The sequence below is a fragment of the Neltuma alba genome, unplaced genomic scaffold (genome assembly GCF_004799145.2).
Source record: "Neltuma alba isolate B1F8T4 unplaced genomic scaffold, ASM479914v2 tig00002457_pilon, whole genome shotgun sequence".
In the NCBI taxonomy this organism is placed as follows: domain Eukaryota; kingdom Viridiplantae; phylum Streptophyta; class Magnoliopsida; order Fabales; family Fabaceae; genus Neltuma; species Neltuma alba.
In genome coordinates this window covers 22,274-42,593 of record NW_021632867.1, presented here as the reverse complement: position 1 = coordinate 42,593, position 20,320 = coordinate 22,274, and the positions used below count along the sequence as shown (strand labels likewise).

The window sequence follows — 20,320 nt, the reverse complement described above, 5'->3', positions numbered from 1 at the left end:
CCTACATTAAGGACTGTAGGAGTATTAGTTTTGCTTATGTTTGTTATAGGACAAGAGGGATACCAATACAAGGATTTGGCTTTTGCGAGTAAGTATATCAATAGAGGCATATCCACGGAAGATTTAGAATGAATGAATATCATGTAATTAATAATTATATGTCACATTAAACGAAATAAATAAGATAAAATACATGTAAAGATTATTTTCAAGAGAAGGATAATAAATCTATTAAAGGTGTCTGTAATCCCTAAAAAGAAAAAAAGAAAAAGAAAGAAATATATTAGTATATACACTTTCTAGAATGAGTGTTTATTGTTCTACAGTGTTTGCTCTTAAAAACCATTATTCTTGCAGTGACCCAAATTAATGTGTTAACCATTTTAAAAGAGCATAAATCCCCACGCACATGGCCAACCAAGATTAAGGTTTCTGAGATCCAATATTGAGGAAATTGATGAAGTTGGCATCTTTGTTCAAGGCCAAGCTTGCCCCAAAACTCCATCCATGACAGTTGTCATCTTATTATGCCCATCTAAACACCCTCTATATCACTATCCGCTTCTTAATATAAGTCATTTGTGACATAATCTCACATACCAAGAAATGCACTAAATTGACAAGTTTTTAAATTTTGCCATTTTTAAAGTTTTCTTCATCTCTACATCTACAAATCATTCTCATATATCCACCTTTCTTTCTCTTTTTCCGATGAGAATTAAATATTCACACTCTTCAGTCCAGTTGGTTCACAATCTCCCCGTCAATTGAATCTAAAAATTTTTCAATTGTGTTAGATCTTTTCGAGTATTGTTATTATGATTGTGATAAAAAGTTTGTTGGAGAACTTCGTCTGGTGGACTTGGGAGTTCATCAAAAAGAGGCTATTTTTTGAGCCTAAAAAGCAGCTCAAGCTCGATGTTAGAGATGGCCAATTTTCCTCACTCACAGTGGTAGCAAAACTAGACTCCGTTTTTTATTTTCCAGAACAGACCAGAAAATGCAAGATCTCTAGTAAGATCAATAGGAATCCTTTTATAGGGATGGATATGAAGCTGGTGGATGTTAATGAAGGAATTGCTGTAATAGAACGAAGACTCACTCAGAAGAAAGCTCTTCTTTTGATTGTTGATAATGTTGATAAACGAGAGCAATTGGGAAAACTTGCTGGCGATTTGTTATTGGTTTGGTTCTGGCAGTAGGATTATTATTACACCAAGGGATAAACAATTACTTAAAAGGCATCGTGTTGAAACAATATATGACATGAAGGAATCCAATGAGGAAGAATCTCTTAAATGTTGATCCACTTTACAAGGAAGTTTGTGAGTTCTGCAATACCACAGTATGCCCATGGCCTTCCACTAGTCCTTGAAGTAATAGGTTCTCACTTGTTTGGTAACAAGAGTATAACTGAGTGTAAATCTGCAATAGATGTCTACAAAAGAAGGGGAAAATTGTCCCAGTGAAAGAAAATAATTACTAAAAAATCTTATAACAACTAAGCAATTTATAATAACAAGTTCAAGTGCAAGAAATGATATGTTTAAGCCGCTCAATTGTCATTGAAACTTTTTAGCAATTATCTTCCTTCTTTGGGATCTAATAATGATTCTCTCTAAAAGAATTCCAAGCAAACAAATTCAACAAAAACTACAAGTAAGCTAAAATAGCAGCTTGCAAGAAGAGATAGAGCAGGAAAATTTCCTTGATATTGCTTTTTTTTTCCTCTCCAAAGGGAAAAGAGTTGGGATATGTCAAAGATATGGTGGAACTTGCACATGGTTCTGATCCAAATTATTGTATTATAAAAGTGTTGAAAGAAAAATGGCTAAACATTCAAGTGCAGCGCCTTTTCCTAGAGTAGACCAACAAAGGTTGCTGAATCCTATCAAAATCATCTAGAGATGGCCCAAACACATTTGGTCTAGCAATATTGCCACCTGCAAGTGAATACTGGGGGCTCACTGTGGTAGCTCCATATTGATCAGTGGAAGATGATGCAGGTATAACTCTTGGTGCTGCAACAGGTTTTCCAATAATATCACACCTGTCAAGTACCACATCCAGCTCAATGATGTAGATAATCTGGTGGCTCTGGACAACATTACAGATAAACTGAGTCAATTTAACAATAGACCCCTTTTGCAATATCCCAGCATGGACCAACTCGTTCTTCTTAATATAAAGCATCCCCTGCTGGTAATGGGAACCATCCGACAGCGCAAGCCTATACCTCTCTGGTTTGCCATGCTGCTGCTGTGACCTCACCACTCTCAAGTCAATCACTTGAAGTACAGGCTTTATGTCCTCGCAAGAGAAATCATCTCTACACATCGCCTTTATCACTCCATGGGTGAGCTTTGCAGCCATTGTTGTAAGGGTTGGAAGCTTAATTCTGGCCTGCTTCATCTCCTTTGATATCTCAGCCACGACAGTCTTCATCTCCTTCAGGTAAGTCTCAAAACGATCCATACGTGCTGTATATGTATAGTCCCTTTGATTGCCCAACTCTGTTAAGCTTCTAATTTCATTGAAAAGGTCTTTCGATCCAGTGTTCTGTGCCATTGGACTCCCAATAAAAGCACCTATATAGAGAATACCCTCAATAATATAATGAAAATAGATAGAAAATAGCAAGGATTAAGCAGATAAATAAGCTAATTAACCGTAATTCTCCATTGAAATTCACAAGGTGTGTGTGTGTGTACATATATATATTTGTCGCGTATATATCTGTCACAAGCATTGAATTAACCAGCAACACAAATGAAAATAAAAGTCAGAAATGAAACAACGGCAAAAGAAAACTTCAGATCAGCGGAAGATCAGGGCGGTGGGAGGAGAAGAAGAAGAGACATGGCAAAGTTCACTGCCCTCTTCATATTGTGGCAACTCCCAATATAACCCTACTTTGCTTCTCATGACTTGGGCCTCTATAGTATCTTCGCCCATTCCTTTCCCGCACCATATTTCCTCTTGGCCTATAATAAAATACCCTTAAATAAAGAAATTATGTATCGTTTTCTCATTTCTATCACAAAAATCCAGTGCTTAGTAGAAAATTATTTCATACATCGAACTGCAAAAAAACAAAGAAGAGATCGGTGGAGCGCCGAACTCACCTTAATCGCAAGCACCCCAAAAGAACAACAAAGGTGAGAGTGAGGAAGATGCTAGCTATGGCCTCCCTTCCAACGCAATAACAACAATCTGAAACAAGAGAGATTATAGCGTAATACTTAGCAGCATTAACTTCTCTGATAAATATCACAAGTCTCAATAGATTACAACCCAATAACGGGCAAATAGCGAAAACAAAGTGCTCTTAACAGTAACGTTAAAATAATGCATGCTGGCCGAGTAAGATAGATAGATAGAAGAAGAAAATGTCAGGAAGGGAAGTAGAATGTCAGATAGAAGAAGAAGGAGAAGAGTTCAGTGGGGGAAGGCAAAGACGCACCATGAACGGAGAAAACGAGCAGCGAACTGACAAGGGAGAAGAAAGGGACTGTGAGTCTGAGAGACTGTGAGTGCTGATATTTAAAATCCAAATCAACTGTCATGGCTTTTAAAATTCAAAATGTGTTTTAATAAATAGATTTATTTTGATAATGTCTAAAATATTTAATACCATATGTGTTTTATTTAAATTTTATAAGCTATTAATTTTTTAATTTATTATAATTAATGTAGTATTAACTTTTAGGGTTAATGTGCAAATCTGCATACACCCTAAAGAATTTTTTATTTCTGAAATATATATATATATGAAATTTTTAAAATAATGCAAAATTTAGCCTTAAATTTTATTAATGAGATAGTTGAAAAGAATTACCAATTGTACACATATTTAATGTTATAACTATTTTTAAGTAATATTTCTGGTTTCTGATTTCTAATCACATGAAATTGTCTAAAAAGACTTATAGTATGAACTATATGAGTATTTTAGATTAATTTGAATTATCAATCATAATCAATGTACCCTCAAAACTAATCAACTATTCGTAGAATCAAAAAATTAAAACAATAAAAGCGGAAGAAATCTTTGATAATCAACCGTATAATAATAGAGTTAATTAGTGGAATAGATCTTTGACGGTTTGTAAGGAAAAGCCAGCTCAAATGGATACCTATCAAACGGGCCATACCGTTTTCCAAAAAAAAAAAATACTAATAATAAGCAAAGAATTTTATGTCCCAAAATACAAAGGATAAATAAAGAATAATTCGGTCAGGACTAAAAAAATAATTGGAAAAAGCAAAATTAATGGGATTTAATTGATAGTAGAAACAATTGTACCAGCATTTTCATTAATTTGCATTAAATACCCTTCAAAGAGAATGATGTCAATGAATTTTTCTGCACAATAATATCATGGAAATTCTCTGCAGAATACACAGTATTCGAAAATCTTCTAGTACCTATTTTAAGGGAAATCTTATATTGAATTATTTTAAAGGAATATATATTTATGGATCCATAGAATATTCATGTCTTAAATATTTGTTCTATAAAAGTTAAGGAAAGATTTTTTTTTTTTTGGTAGAAAAAGTTAAGGAAAGATTTTGATTCGATATTAATCTGTTCATGAAATATTTATAGATTTTTATTTTTTTTTTACTTTTGAGCAGGGTAATGTAAAGCAAAAAGTAGATACCGGAAAAACAAAATCATATGTAGATAAAATTCAATGAGTAATTGTTTTACCAAAAAAAAATTCAATGATTAATCATTAGGATCATTGTAACTACGTCATTTTTTTCCCTGTAAAAGCAGAAGTTTTCTCAAATCACTTTAGATTTAAAATTAATTGCTATTAAATCGTGAGCGTTAGGTTTAAAACACTTACAACAAGTGTAATTTTTGATATTTAAACTTGTGTTATTCTTCTTATTGGGATGAGACCACTTACCATAATAATTAATAGTTTGTTGGTTATGTTATGTATCTTTTAATTTTGAAAAGACTCTCTGATTCATTTACCAAGGTTTTTACTCATGAGATACCAATAAAAGGAGGAAAAAAAACTTAGATCTTAGGTCAAGTTTTTTATATTCATTATGTCAAGTTCTCTAATCATATATAAACATGTGTCCTATTTTGTTTCATGTAAATTTATAATTAAATGATAATATTTCCAAAATAGGACATATGACATTGTATGATTGAAGAATTTGATATTTGATGCAATGAATATAGAAAACTTGATATAAGTATTGTGTATAATAAATTAAAAATAACAAAATCATATAGAAATTAAATGCATATAAGTTCAAATAATTCTGGCAAAAAAAGTTCAAATAATTATCCTAGATAACCAGTGACCTTGTGGCACAATCACATTAAACACCTCCCTTAAATGTCTTTTAAAGCATACTATTTCTTACTCTTTCTGGATGCGTTTGATATGAGCAAAATTTACGGGAGGGGAAGAGGGAGAAAATTTTAATGGGTTCATTTTAAAAAAATTAATAAAGTTGGGATAAAAGCTTTTAATTCATTTTTATTATAGTTTTATTTTATCTCTTATCTTAATAAAATTTTAAAACTTTATTTCTCTTATTTTTTAAACCAAACTTATTAAAAAAAATTCTCCATTCCTGTCCTTCCATTTTTCTCATACCAAACATATTGTTAATCTTTGCTGACTCATCAAACTTCTGTGATGGATATAATATGCAATTAAATGCTCACAAAACATCTACAAAGATAGAGTTGTTTTTTCGCTTTAAGTTTTTTCATTTACATAACTTAAAATATAAAAATATTATATTAAAAATATTAAAATGCAAGCACGCTTTGTCAGCGTTTAATCGCACAGTCATCATTTAAGTTTGATAAGTCATTATTTTTCGTTAGATAAAATATAACGATATTAAGATTGAAGGGGAAAAAATGCACTATATAAATTCATCAAGAAACTAAAATAAAAATTAATATAAACATAAAGAATCAAACATATACTCTAGCTATATATTAATTAGTTAACATCACCCTAATATACTAACACGAGTAACAGTAACACCAAATGGGTGCTCACTCGTATACATTTATCACCGTCGTTGAAAAAATGAATACGTTGCAATCTTTTTCTTAATTAGATTTATCATTAAGTTTAGCAAAAGAGACACGTACGCTTATACGGCATATTGTACGGGATCATTAATCTAATACTACCTCCAGTCCTAATTATACGAGCTAATTGACTAATTTGAAGAAATTAAGAAAAAAATGTTAAGTTAGTTATTTATAATAAATGTGTTGTCTTTTCTAAAATATCCTTGCTAATCAAGTGTATTAGCTAGAACTATCATTGTTAGAAGGACTGCCTAGAGAAAGAATGCATAAATATAAGAGAAAAACTGGATTGGGATCTTATATTTAGGATCAAAATAAAAGTCAAACAAGATCTTATATTAAGGACTGGAGGTCATATAAAAACTAGTTGACTAATTTGAATGAATTAAGAAAATTAGTTAAGTTAGTTATTTATAATAAATACATATTGTCTTCTCTAAAATACCCTTGTTAATTATGTGTATTAGCTAAAATTACTATTAGATAAAACATTTAACATGTGGTGTATGCAACTACTATAAAGACTATTTTAAAAAAAATGAATAAATATGATAAACAAAATAAATTGGATTTTATATCTAAAACTAAAATAGATATCAAATTAGTTCTTATCTTAATGAGCAGAAATAATACTGCTTTTTCGTAAATTATTGTCCAGTGGAGGGATTTGGACTAGATCTCCAAATTGATTTGGTCCTCCGTCCAAATTTTGAAAGTGATCGTCAAGACTTCAACCTTTACCTTTGACCCAAAAAAGACCTGAACCTTTACCAACATGAACAATTTTTTTCAGAAGATCCAGAAGTTCTCCTCCTCCTGCTGGTAAAAAAAAACCAAGCTCTCCTCGTCCAACGGCTTCATGTGCCTTTCACTAGTATTTTCTCAGTTAAAGCAGCAGACGCTGATGACTTGGAATTACAAATGGATTGAACATGTGATTTTTTACTTACAGGAAAGCTCTAAATCTGTAAGGCCATTGGCTCCTCTTGGAGATATATATATATATATATATATATATATATATATATTAATTGCAGACCAATTGTTCATACTTGATGAGAAATAAAATTTAAATGGCGTATCTTCTTTGATTCTGTTCGTGAACATTTTTGAGCTGCAAATTATGGATCTGATGCAAAAGATATCAACAGCTAGGGCTTTTTTTATTATTATTAAAAACAAATTTTTATTTTAAAAAATAAAAAAAACTTATTTGATAATAAACAAATTTTAGACATTTTCTTTTTTTAGTATCTCCCTTCCCCCCCCCCCCCAAAAAAATTGGGGAAACCTTTTTTCTCTTCCAACCCAGTACTAACCACAAACCAAGTATCTATACCGGCCCAAATATAACTTTTATGTGTTTTGTTTCAAATGTAATTTTTTAACCATTGTTCATGAGTTCAGTGGTAGGAACCTCACCTTCTCATCCAAAAAAGAGGGGGTTTGATTTTTCTTCACGGCGCTTGGAAAAGCATCTTAAAATAGAGATGTCTAGGTTAGTGTCTAAGGATATAATGTAGATTCTTCCTGCCCAACATTGATGTCACTTAAGAGGAACTATTCAAGTGTTCTGCCCTTGGCTTGGGTTAAACCCGAACCCCTACCTAAAATTTTGTTACCAAAATAAAAAAGTAATTTTTTTAAAATAATTATCTAAACATTTTTTTATTCTCCACTTATTTTTAAAAGAATTTCACAAAATTATTTTGAGAATAAGAAAACAGAAAACCGAAGCAAACAAACCTTTATTCTTGAAAATCCTGCAAAAAAATTGAGAGGAACAAATGGACAATCTTCTTCTACAATGTATCGGTGCCAAGATCTTAAATTAAAAAAAAAATGTTACGTTTCAATTGAAAAATACTAACTTAAATCTTTAATATAAAAACTAGTTTAATATTTAATTTAATCCTAAATATGACCCGACTCAACTTTATCTTTTATATTTATCTATTTTTTTATATTTATATATTTTTAAAGATAATTCTTGTAATAATTATACATGTTACACATTTTATAAACTTTTTTCTACCAAAAAAAAAATTTAGATGAATTGATCTCAATGCTAAAGCATACTTCCATACTCAAAAAACACTTACAAAAGTACTTATAAATTACTCATCAACTAAATCCTCATATCAATAGTAAGATTTGAACTCATAATTTTATAAGTCATTCTGAACCAACTCCTTATCAATTAGATCAACTCTTGTTGGTCAAACTCTCTAAACTAGTAGTTCTAATTGATACATATTATTAACAAAGATATTTTAAAAAAAAAACAACTCATATTTATTATAAATAACTTATTTAACTAAGTTTCTTAATCTATTCAAATTAGTCAACTTATTCAACCTATAGTAATTCGTAATATTAAGAACACAAATTCATGAAATTTTTGTGAGGCACCCTCTTTATCACCAGCATGTGCACTTTAAAAATGATCACAAACCCGAGTTATAAACTTAAATACAAACTAAGGTCCCTCATCTGAATATATCATAGAACACCTCTTTCTTACACATCATTAATCATCAGATTATTATCATTTGGTCAAAGGAACCAGTCCGACTTGGTCGGATGAAATATCCCACATCAAGGCCAGCTTCAAAATTAACACAAGATCAGGAATAGAGAGCCAGCGTCACAGTGAACTCCTCCTATATGGAATTTCATAGAATTTAAAGCCACACGATCCAACCAGAAAGGTTCAAACGCAAATTGGCCACGAAAATACTAGATTGTTGTTATAAAGAGACAAGAACGGCAATGAAGCTGTACAATGCGGAGGTAACAACTAAGACCTCTCTCAACGTTCAAACTGTAAACAGGTAAAATCTGATTATGCCTAAACAAAGCGCTTAATAGGCCTCCCCCCGACCACAAGTGGCAGTAACTATATGCTCCCACCGCAACGAAAAATATCCCCAATACCAATTATATGTCAGCCGCAAGGAAGTTACCGGTCAGTGTAACCTGCATAAAATTAACCCATGATGCGAAATAAGAAATAAGATACAACGGATCTTCGAACATTAGGATCCGTGAGTTTTTTTTTTTTAACTCCCTCTTTTTTCTTAGTGAAAACCTTCTTCCCGATTGAGACGAAGTTACCAAAATTCATAGGAGAGGATCCATGCTCAACCCAAAAAATGACACATTAAATTCAGAGGGCTAGGGAGTTACAAGAAGAGTACCTTTTCACCCAACTTGAATGGAGGAAGACCCTTGTAAGGGCAGGTGCTGCACCTGAAAGCATCCCCTAAACCACACTGCAGGTGAAGAGCCAACTGTGAGAGCAATGCTGACCATTGGGGAAAAAAAAAAAAATCACAGGAAGATCATCCATTTGAGTGTGACACATGAAGGATGAATTATTCCCAGACTTCGTATCATGGCGTTTGTCCATCAATTGCAAGTCCAAATAGTATATTCCCCCATAATAAACAAACCAAAAAATCAGCTAATCATGCATAATAGCTTGTAACAACATGAAGGCAAAGATTAATATGAAGATTTAACTTGGTCCTAAATACAAGGTATTAATCTATTTTGTCTCATATTTATCTATTTTGGCTCCCAATAATCTGTATGGCAATTATAATAATTGTTTCAATCCACATGATTAACAAAAATATTTTAAGAAAAACAACACCTATTTACTCCCCCGGTCCTAATTATAAGACCCAATTAACTTATTTGATGAGATTAAGGAAGTAAATTAAGTTGGTTATTTATAATAAATAAGTGTTGTTATTCCTAAAATATCCTTGCTAATTAAATATATTGACTAAAACTATCATTATTAGAAGGATTATCTTGGAAAAAAATACATAAATATAAGAGAGAAAATGGATTGGGTCTTATAATTAGGACCAAATAAAAAGTCAAATTGGGTCTTATAATAAGGACCGGAGGAGTATTATAAATAACTAACTTAACTAATTTTATTAATATTGCAAATTAGTTATCTGGTTTAACTAATTTTATTAATATTGCAAATTAGTTATCTGGTTTTTATATTAAGAACTAAAGGCAGTAAATCATGCATTCCATCATTGTTACTGCGTCCCCCAAAAAAAAACACACACACACACACAGACACACGTATTTAAAAAAACAAAAATCACTTCATTCTAACCATCCTAAGCTTCTGTAGATCATCTGCACTAAATAAGCTGTGTGACCAGAGAATTGTCAAAATATCAAATCAGTAGTCACACTAAACTGAATTTATTCATCTCATACTCCAAAACAACAGAGAACTAAAAATTAGCCTTTTTCCCCACAGCACAGCAAGTCGCTTTAACAGCACAGAAAACAAACGCCCTAAATCCCAATTGAAGGTAACATATGCTGAAACAGAATACTTCCGAAAAAAGACATACACTGCCACAAGCTGATTGAGGATTATTGATCTGTTCTGCACTCAATCCTAACGTCAATACTTTCTCTTCTTCTTCAGCCCTTCCGCAAGTGCAGTTTTTGCATGCTTTTCTTGTACTTCCAACTTCACAATCACCTATTGCACGAGCATGTTACTAAATACAAGAAAAGAAAACCAATAAATCAGCAACTGAAATTAGAGGAGTACTATTTACCAGTTGGCAATTGGGGTTTCTTCAAATCCTCTTCAGTCAAAAGACTATCTTCATCTATAAGGTCTGTATCATCATCAATTTGCACTTTGGGTGGAGTCTTCACTGCCTTTTTTAGGGCAAAAGAAGAACCAATTTTCCATGAAGGCTTTTTCGCTTTAATCTATGTGCAATGCAAAACAATTATACTGTTAGAATAGTAAGTTCCATGCTGCATAGGTAGGAAAAATAAGTTTGGTAGAATAAGAGTTTCACGTCTGAGTGTATGTTAGATATTTTAAAGCCATAATAAGTATTATTACAACCTACAGTTCAAATTACCTGCAATAAATTTTTATTCCGTCCTATTCTTGCATTAGAAACAAGCAAGGGCAAACGAGCAATGGACACTGAATAAATTGAAGAAAAAGAAATGAAATGGCAGAAAATAAACTTACCCCAGAAGGCTTGATTTCTGATGAGGTGGTTGATTTTAATTCTAAAATTTGTGTTTCTGAAAACCCTGCCAACAGTAACTTGTGCTCAAGATCAGACATCATCTGCAAGATGAGATGAAATTGAAATCACTTACAACCAAAAGCCGAAATTATAAATTTATAACCCACAACCATTTTACTTACCCCAGCTTTTATATAACCGAACCATACCTGTTGGAAGACAAAGCCCAAGCCCAATAAGCTGTGTTTTATTTATTTATTAATTCCATTCTTTGTATTCAGTTTATCAGTCTGATTAGATTTATCAGATAGATTAGGATAGATCTCTTTGATTTAGTCATTTACCCTAGATTTAGGTATCTTAAACAAGTTATATAATGTACTTACTGCTTCAGTAATATATACTGATTAAGAACTATTGCTCTCCTCTCTCATGGTATCAGAGCGGCGACCGAGAGAGAGAGTGAAAGTCGCGGCTTTGACCGCAGCTAGGACCAGTCGGAGAAAGAGTGAAAGTCACGTCCTTATTCGCGACTAGGACCAGTCGAAGAAAGAGTGAAAGTCGCGTCCTTATTCGCGACTAGGACCAGGTAATCTGATCGCAGGAAGACCGACGACGACAAAAGCATTTGAAGTTGGCGACGAAGACCAAGGGAGCATGACTGGGTCGAGCGACTGAAGACCCAGTGCCCAGTGATCGCGTCTGAAGATCGAGTGAGCTCGTCTGGGTTGAGCGATTGAAGACCAAGTGACTGCGTCTGAATTGGCGAACGCCACCAACCGAGAAATTTGATCGCATTTGAGTGAGCAACTGAGACCGAGTTGAACAAAGGCACGGTCATATTCGTGCTACCTGGTGAACCCGACGTGAACCCAACTGAGACAGAGTTACACAAAGGCACGGTCGTATTCGTGCTACCTGGTGAACCCGACGAGATGGAATCTGGTGAATTTCCACCTCTATTTGGCACAATGAGGCGCCCTTCATCAGCGTTTACAGCAGGTACAGCACCATCATCGTTTTCTTCTACATTGGGTTCTTTTGTATCGGGCACGGGTTCTTCTCCTTCAATGGTAATAGAATCTGGATTGACCACCGAGACTCCTCAGATGTTGGTCGCTCACAAGTTGACTGGAAGTAATTATTTACAGTGGTCTCAAAGTGTCCTGATGTACTTACGAGGCAGAAGAAAAGAAAAATACATAACTGGGGAGGCCCCACAACCAAGTCCTGATGACTCAAAGTATGATATTTGGTTTGCTGAAAATAATCTGGTGATGACCTGGTTATGTAACTCCATGACAGTAGATATTAGTGAAGGCTATCTGCTTGCTAAGACGGCAAAGGAAATATGGGATGCTGCTAAAAGAACATACTCAGCTATGGAGAATACTGCTGCTCTGTTTCAAATAAAAAAGGCACAGAGAGAGATGAAACAAGGAAGCATGACAGTGACACAATATTATACTGCTCTCACACGCTTGTGGCAGCAGTTGGACATGTTTGATGTCCATGAATGGAAGTGCAGCAGTGATGCCCAACTATATAGGGAACTGGTTGAAAAAGAAAGAACCTATGAGTTCTTACTTGGTCTCATTGACATGTTTGATGACGTAAGGGGAAGAATTATGGGAATGAAGCCACTGCCATCATTGTTCGAAGCTTTCAACATGGTCAGATGTGAAGAAAGCAGAAAACGACTCACCCTGAGTGTATCTGCACCCTCTAAGTGTTCAGCGTTAGCAGTACATGGTAACAATGGATCAGATCAGAGAGGAAAGAAGAACTCCAAAGGATGGTGTGACCATTGCAACAAAAATGGTCATACTAGGGATATATGCTGGAAATTACACGGCAAACCAGCAAATCTGAAACAAAAACGAAGACCGGAGAATAGGGGGTATGCTGTGGTGACCAACGAGAATGAGGAGAATGGAGAAACTCTTAGCCGAGAAGAACTACAAGTACTCAGACGAATTCTTGAGAAGCATAATAACTCTACCTCTACCCCTAAAGCAAATCTGGTGAAGTCAGGTAATTCTATTATAGCCCTAAATGCCTTGGCAACCAGTGATAATACTTGGATTGTTGACTCGGGAGCTACAGATCATATGACGGGTAATAAAGCTTTGTTCAGAATTATAAAGTATTGCCGTGATGAGAATCTTAAAGTGAAAGTTGCTAATGGAATCTTCTCCAAAGTTTGTGGTGTTGGAACTGTCAAGATTTCTGATAACTTAGAATTACAAAATGTTTTATTTGTCCCAGCACTTGCATGTAATTTGCTATCAGTGAGTAAAATAACTAAAAATCATCACTGTCGAGTGTTTTTTGATGATACCGGGTGTGTTTTTCAGGATTTGACAACGAGGAGGAGGATTGGCATTGCTAAAGAATGGGACGGACTCTATTATCTTGAAGGCTCAAGGATCACCAATAAACATGTGGGCAAGGCTTTTTTTAGTTCAAATTCTTCAAATAAGGATGTATTATTATGGCACTCTAGGATAGGCCATCCCAGTGTTGACTATATGAAACACTTATTTCCAGATTTATTAAATAAAAGTTCAGTTCCTTTTCTTTGTGAAACTTGCCAGTTTGCAAAACAAACTAGAACTTCCTATCCCAAACAACCTTACAAACCAACCGCACCCTTTACCTTAATACATAGTGATATTTGGGAACCTGCAAGAGTTAAATCAACCTCTAACGCTAGGTGGTTTGTGACCTTTATTGATGACCATACTCGAGTAACCTGAGTATACTTGATGAAAGAAAGATCGGAAATTTTTAACATTTTTAGAAGTTTCCACACATTTGTGAAAACTCAATTCCAAGGGACAATCAAGATATTAAGTGACAATGCAAGAGAGTATCTCAGCACAACCTTAAAGGAATTTCTTGACCAGCAAGGAATCCACCACCAAACCTCGTGTGCATACACCCCGCAACAAAATGGGGTAGCTGAACGGAAAAACCGACATCTCCTAGAAGTCACCCAAGCCATTATGATTGCCAGGAATGTTCCAAACCTATTTTGGGGAGAAGCTATTCTCACATCAGCCTACCTAATCAATAGAACGCCCACAAAAGTACTCAACTATCAAACCCCCATTCAAAAACTTCTTGAAACCTACCCAGATTCACCCCTAGTCTCAGACATTCCCTTGAAAGTATTTGGATGTGTAGTGTATATACATCAAGATGATAGCAACAAACTTGAACCAAGAGCTTTAAAATGTATCTTTCTTGGGTATTCTCCTACCCAGAAAGGTTATAAGTGTTATTGTCCCACAACCAGAAGAGTTTATGTTACTAAGGATGCCGTATTTTCCTAAGAAGATGCATACTATCCCAAGTTACCCATTCAGGGGGAGAATTATGACACTGAAGAATGGCTAACCTTGAATGTCCCTGCTCAAACAATCCTAGACATCCCTGAACCAAACCCACAAGCTTCTGAAAACCTAGCTTCCTCTATTCAACCCGAACCTGAAGAACCAAACCCACAAGCTTCCTCTACTCAACAAAATCACAGCCATCTGGAAAATAGTGTTGAGGTGAATACAGGGATGGATGATGAAGAAGAACAACTCGCAGAAGAGCAGCAAAATAATAGAGTCTCTCACATTCCGAGGCATAACCAAATCTCCAATTCAATGTTAAATCCTGAAGAACTTGGGTGGCCAATTGCTCTCAGAAAAGGGATAAGATCCTGTACTTAGCATCCCATCAGTAAATTTGTTTCCTATGATAAAATATCTTCTAGAATGCAGACATTTGTAGCAAACTTATCCAGTGAGAGAGTACCTAAGATGTTTCAAGAGGCTATTGGTAACTCTAATTGGAAACAGGCTATCGATGAAGAGTTGGAAGCATTGAAACATAATGAAACATGGGAAATTACTGATTTACCCGCAGGAAAGAAGACCGTGGGGTGTCGGTGGGTTTTCACAATCAAGTACAATCCAGATGGAAGCATAAACAAATATAAAGCAAGACTTGTAGCTCGAGGATATACACAAACATATGGGGTTGACTATCAAGAAACCTTTGCTCCGGTAGCTAAGCTTAACACCATTAAGGTTCTTTTATCAGTAGCAGCCAATCTAGACTGGCCACTTTATCAGCTAGATGTGAAAAATGCTTTTCTAAATGGGGATCTTAAGGAGGAAGTATATATGGAGATACCTGCTGGCTTGAAGAATTCAACAAATTGCTCAAAGGTTTGTAAACTCCAGAAATCATTGTATGGATTGAAACAATCCCCTAGAGCTTGGTTTGGAAGATTCTCGATGACCATGAAAAAAATGGGATACTCACAAGGGCACTCAGATCACACACTCTTCATAAAGCATGTTGGTGATCAAATAACCATCCTGATAGTGTATGTAGACGATATTGTGATTACAGGAAATGATGAAGGGGCCGTAAGAAGGTTAAAGAGATCATTGGCAGCTGAGTTCGAGATGAAAGATCTGGGACAGATGAGGTATTTCCTTGGGATGGAAATTAGTAGAACCAAACAAGGAATAAATGTCTCTCAGAGAAAATATACGTTGGATTTGTTGCAAGAAACCGGTATGCTTGGAGCCAAACCTGCAGAAACCCCCATGGAAACTGACTGCAATTTAGAATACAAGAAGGATGGGATACCGGTTAACACCAGAAGATACAAACGATTGGTAGGAAAACTCATCTATTTGGCTCATACAAGACTAGATATAAGCTACGCCGTGGGAGTTGTAAGTCAGTTTATGAATCAACCGCAAGAGCAACATATGGAAGCGGTATATAGAATTCTGAAATATTTGAAGAAGAATCCAGGAAAGGGGTTATTCTTCCGGAAAGGAGAAGCTAGAGGAATAGAGATTTACACAGATGCAGATCATGGGCGGTCCTTGCTAGATAGGAGGTCCAATCCACATCACTTACTTATGGGGAAATCTGGTTACCTGGAGAAGTAAGAAGCAACCAGTGGTTTCCAGAAGCAGTGCCGAAGCAGAACTAAGGGCACTAGCCCTTGGGGTCTGCGAAGGAATCTGGATAGTTAGAGTTCTAAAAGAACTTAGACTAATGCATACTGGGCCAATAAAACTTTGGTGTGATAGTAAATCAGCCATGGAAATGGCCCTAAATCCTGTGCATCATGACAGGACAAAGCATGTTGAAATTGACAGACACTTCATAAGAGAAAAGATTGAAGGTGGTCTCATTGACTTATCTTACATCCGAACCAAAAATCAAGTGGCAGATTTGTTTACTAAACCATTGCCTAGAGACTCATTTGAAGGACTAAGGAGCAAGCTAGGAATGATTGACACCTATTCACCAACTTGAGGGGGAGTGTTGGAAGACAAAGCCCAAGCCCAATAAGCTGTGTTTTATTTATTTATTAATTCCATTCTTTGTATTCAGTTTATCAGTCTGATTAGATTTATCAGATAGATTAGGATAGATCTCTTTGATTTAGTCATTTACCCTAGATTTAGGTATCTTAAACAAGTTATATAATGTACTTACTGCTTCAGTAATATATACCGATTAAGAACTATTGCTCTCCTCTCTCAATACCCAACACTTTAGATTAACAAATAAATGAATTGGGACATTACACATCATAAAAGCACGGTTTACATAGGCCAACCCATGATTCACAATTAACTTACGCCCCATCACTTTGTTATTTAATCCACTCTCATCCTCTTTTTAGGGCAAACTCTATGAGCACAAAATATATCATTTTAATGCAAAAGATTTAAAATCAATATCAATAGAAAGTACAAAATCCATAACCAGATACACTATTCTTATGCCATTAGTCATGTAATAAGTTGCAAAAACATTCTCAATTTTGAATTAACCGTCAAAATATCCAATTCAAACCCAGGAGTTTTGCCATCCACAATTAATAATATAATTCTTCCCAGGCACAATGAACCTGATTATTACCTTGTCAACTGAACCCGAAGCAGACTGAGAAGGCTTGCGAATAAAAGTTGACCCTCCTACTTTTAATACTCTCAGTGTTTCTTGAACCAGTTGATCAGGAGGGCAGTCAAGAGATTGCCAGATTAAAATTACAATATCGATAGAGGAAGATTCCACTGGCAACTTGCCTGTTTTCCAAGAAAATCAGACAGAAAATTGGCTTCCTTAGCTACCAATAAAATATTATAAAAGCACCAAAAAGAAAATATGACATTTGGACGGAAATTGCATCTTTATAAGAGCCAAATTTGGTGCAGGGAAAGGTGCAATTTCACCCTCAAAAATTCATTTCCCTTTTGGGAAGTCTAGCTTTGAATACTGCAACACATTAATTCCATTGAAGGGTACACATACATTCTCACGATTGCCATTGAGAAACACCAGGCATTAAAAAAAAAAAAGACAAGAAAAATAAACTACAAGTACATAAACTCTTGCCATGGATAAGTGCACGTTGTAGCTAGTGCTATACTCTATCAATAATTATCATTTGATCGTGAATCTCCTGTTTCAATGTATGAAAGCAGTTTAACTACGAATCCAGTGACACTTAGTTCCCTTGATGAGTGAACATTATCAAACTTTGGAATTTTTTTGTCCTTGAAAAAAATAAAAGGAAACTATTTTATTTTTCTACTTTTTTTTTTAAACAAAAAAGTCTATGTACTCAACTCATAATTAGACATTAGTTCAGGGCTAAAACCTAGTTTCTTACAAACAAAATTATTAACCAGGAAAAAAAGGCAGTCATAATGATTTTTTCCTTTTGGCCTGATAAACATGATGATAAAGCTCTCCTCCACGCTCATTGCATGTCTGTTAGAAGACTAAGTTGCACTTATAAAGCAAAGTAACTGCAAGCATAACAAATATGCAATCAAATTCAGAACATTACTTAGAGACGATGCACATGTGAGGACTAGAGGATCACAATGCTCAACCCCTCCATTTCCAATTTCTCCCATCGACTCAAAGACAGTACTGACAGGAAGGACAGCATCATCGGTACATGCCAGGACAGCTATATTTGACTTTGTGGCATCCTACAAAATTCAAGATTCACAATATTATGTTTAGCATCTTTAAATTTCAAGGGAAATTTTATAGCAGGTGAACTAATACAGAAATACAAAAAGAAATAAGACAACAAGACGGGTAGATTACAGAAGGTGAATCCATGTAAACAGTAAAGAGTTCCCAATGAGGCGTCATCATAATTGCAAAAAATAAAATTCAGAACTTAGCGTTCCTTTAATTAAAAAAAAAAAAAACCCAACTTATACTCAAACGAAAAATATTTTAAAGGAAATAGTTACAAAAAGAAACAGGCCGAATGAAACGAAAGAGAAATATAAAGTACAGAGAATAAAAATGAAGAATTCATGCGTCGCCCAAAAACCCACCATGAATCACCGGTGAATGAGTAAATGACAACAAAAAGTGAAATACAAGAATCAGAAAAGATATAAAGAGATATATAGAAGAGGATGAAGAACAGGAATGAACCATTGGACTCCAAACTCGGATCAGATAGGGAGAGAGGCAGAGGGACCTAGAAGCTTCGGGTGGGAGTCGAGAAATTGTTTGTTCAAAATTCTTCGATCATGAAAAAGGAGGAGGATGGTAATGGAATTAGACTGTGGCGGTAATATTTCCATAGCATCCAAAAACCGAAAAAAGGGAGCGTGGCGGCGACATTTTGGGTTGGGCAAGGGACGCAAATGGAAATGGATCTAGGTCCGGGTCGGCAGTGGATCCCCTACCCAAATACCCATCTTAGCCTAATCCGTCGGTTTTATAGTGTTACTATTTTGCCCATTTGGTTGGTTGACGTGTTTCTGGGCCTTGGGGCATTTGGTTATGAATGGGCCTGGGAGACCTGTTTCCAACGATTGAGCCAATCATTAGGAAGACATTAATTATGCGTCGATTGAACAATTCTATATACTAAAATTGTCAAACTCGTGAGTTTAAACAAACTCGTAGTGATAATAATATAAACTCAAATCATAAATTCAAATCATGAACTCGTAAGAGTTTATTTTATTAATAAATTGATATTAAAAGTATATAATCAAATAATTAATATATAAAAAATGAGAAAATTTTTATTTAAATATATTTTAAATTTAAATAATTAAAATTATATCTATCAATGTTCATAATATATCATATTCAACAAAGAAATTTTCATAAAAATCATATATAAAGTCACTAAATATAATCAAATTCAAAAATTTAGAGATAAAGTTTATTTCTTGAACGGTATATATATTAAATAGGGATAAAGTTGACACGATTTTATAAGCTAAAAACGTAAAAATGGTAAACTCAGTAAATGAACTCGTAAGTTTAACCGAGTTTACAGTTATCACGAGTTTAAAAATGAAGTCGACACGATTTTGTTAGCTGAAAACGTAAAAACGTCAAACTCGGAGAGTCAACTTGCGAGTTTGACAACAGTGCTATATACAATAGTTGGATCAATTAATAAGGAGTCAACTCATAATTTACAAAGTTATAAAATTAAATTTTGTTGTTGATATGAAAATCTTATTAATTGGCGATCCATAAGTATCTTTATAAGCATTCTTTGAGCCTGAAAACATGTCTTGGCCCTAATAAGTTCTTGGGATCCAATTCATTTAAATTTTTATTTGTATAAAAAAATTCTTAGTTTAAAAAAACAATGATGGCCGGGATGTCCTGTTCTATAAATACAAAAAATTGAGAAGATATTATTATCATAGTATCATATGCTACCAGGGGATGCCCCTCAAAAAAATTGTATGGCCAAACCAAGGTATTGCAAGGCATTGGATGCAAAATGCTTGCTAGCCTTTCTTCTATGAATCTATAACTCCAATTTGAGAATTACTATTCACAAGCTATCTGTGCAAGTCTACTGTATCGAAAAGAAACTTATTCACATTCCTGCCAATGCATCTCCTCTCCTCAACGTCATTTGGCCTTCATCCATAATTTTTCAATGTCTAATATTGATGTTATTTTCAAATCTTGTTTCCTTAATTTTACTTCTACTAAGATCGGATTGTTAAGCATTTGTAACTTGTAAGAACCATGTTATTACTATGTATGTCATTTTTCGTTTGCTTGTTAAAAAAAAAAAAGGCACAATAATGTATTATAAATAGAATAGATGATGCCATGCAAAGTCGGCAATCTGTCAAAAACGCTAACCCTC

At 34.5% G+C, this 20,320-nt stretch overlaps 1 protein-coding gene across 1 annotated transcript; it reads right to left on the bottom strand.

The window, feature by feature from the left end:
* Positions 1-8,605: 8,605 nt before the first annotated feature.
* Positions 8,606-18,772, bottom strand: LOC114728833 (anamorsin homolog). The gene is made up of 8 exons (XM_028915792.1): positions 18,622-18,772; positions 18,011-18,158; positions 17,077-17,243; positions 11,124-11,225; positions 10,690-10,849; positions 10,477-10,610; positions 9,286-9,360; positions 8,606-9,064 (listed from the first exon to the last, which is right to left on the bottom strand). Exons 1-8 carry the CDS (start codon positions 18,622-18,624, stop codon positions 9,026-9,028), a joined length of 828 nt encoding a protein of 275 aa, XP_028771625.1. The 5' UTR covers positions 18,625-18,772; the 3' UTR covers positions 8,606-9,025.
* Positions 18,773-20,320: the final 1,548 nt, after the last annotated feature.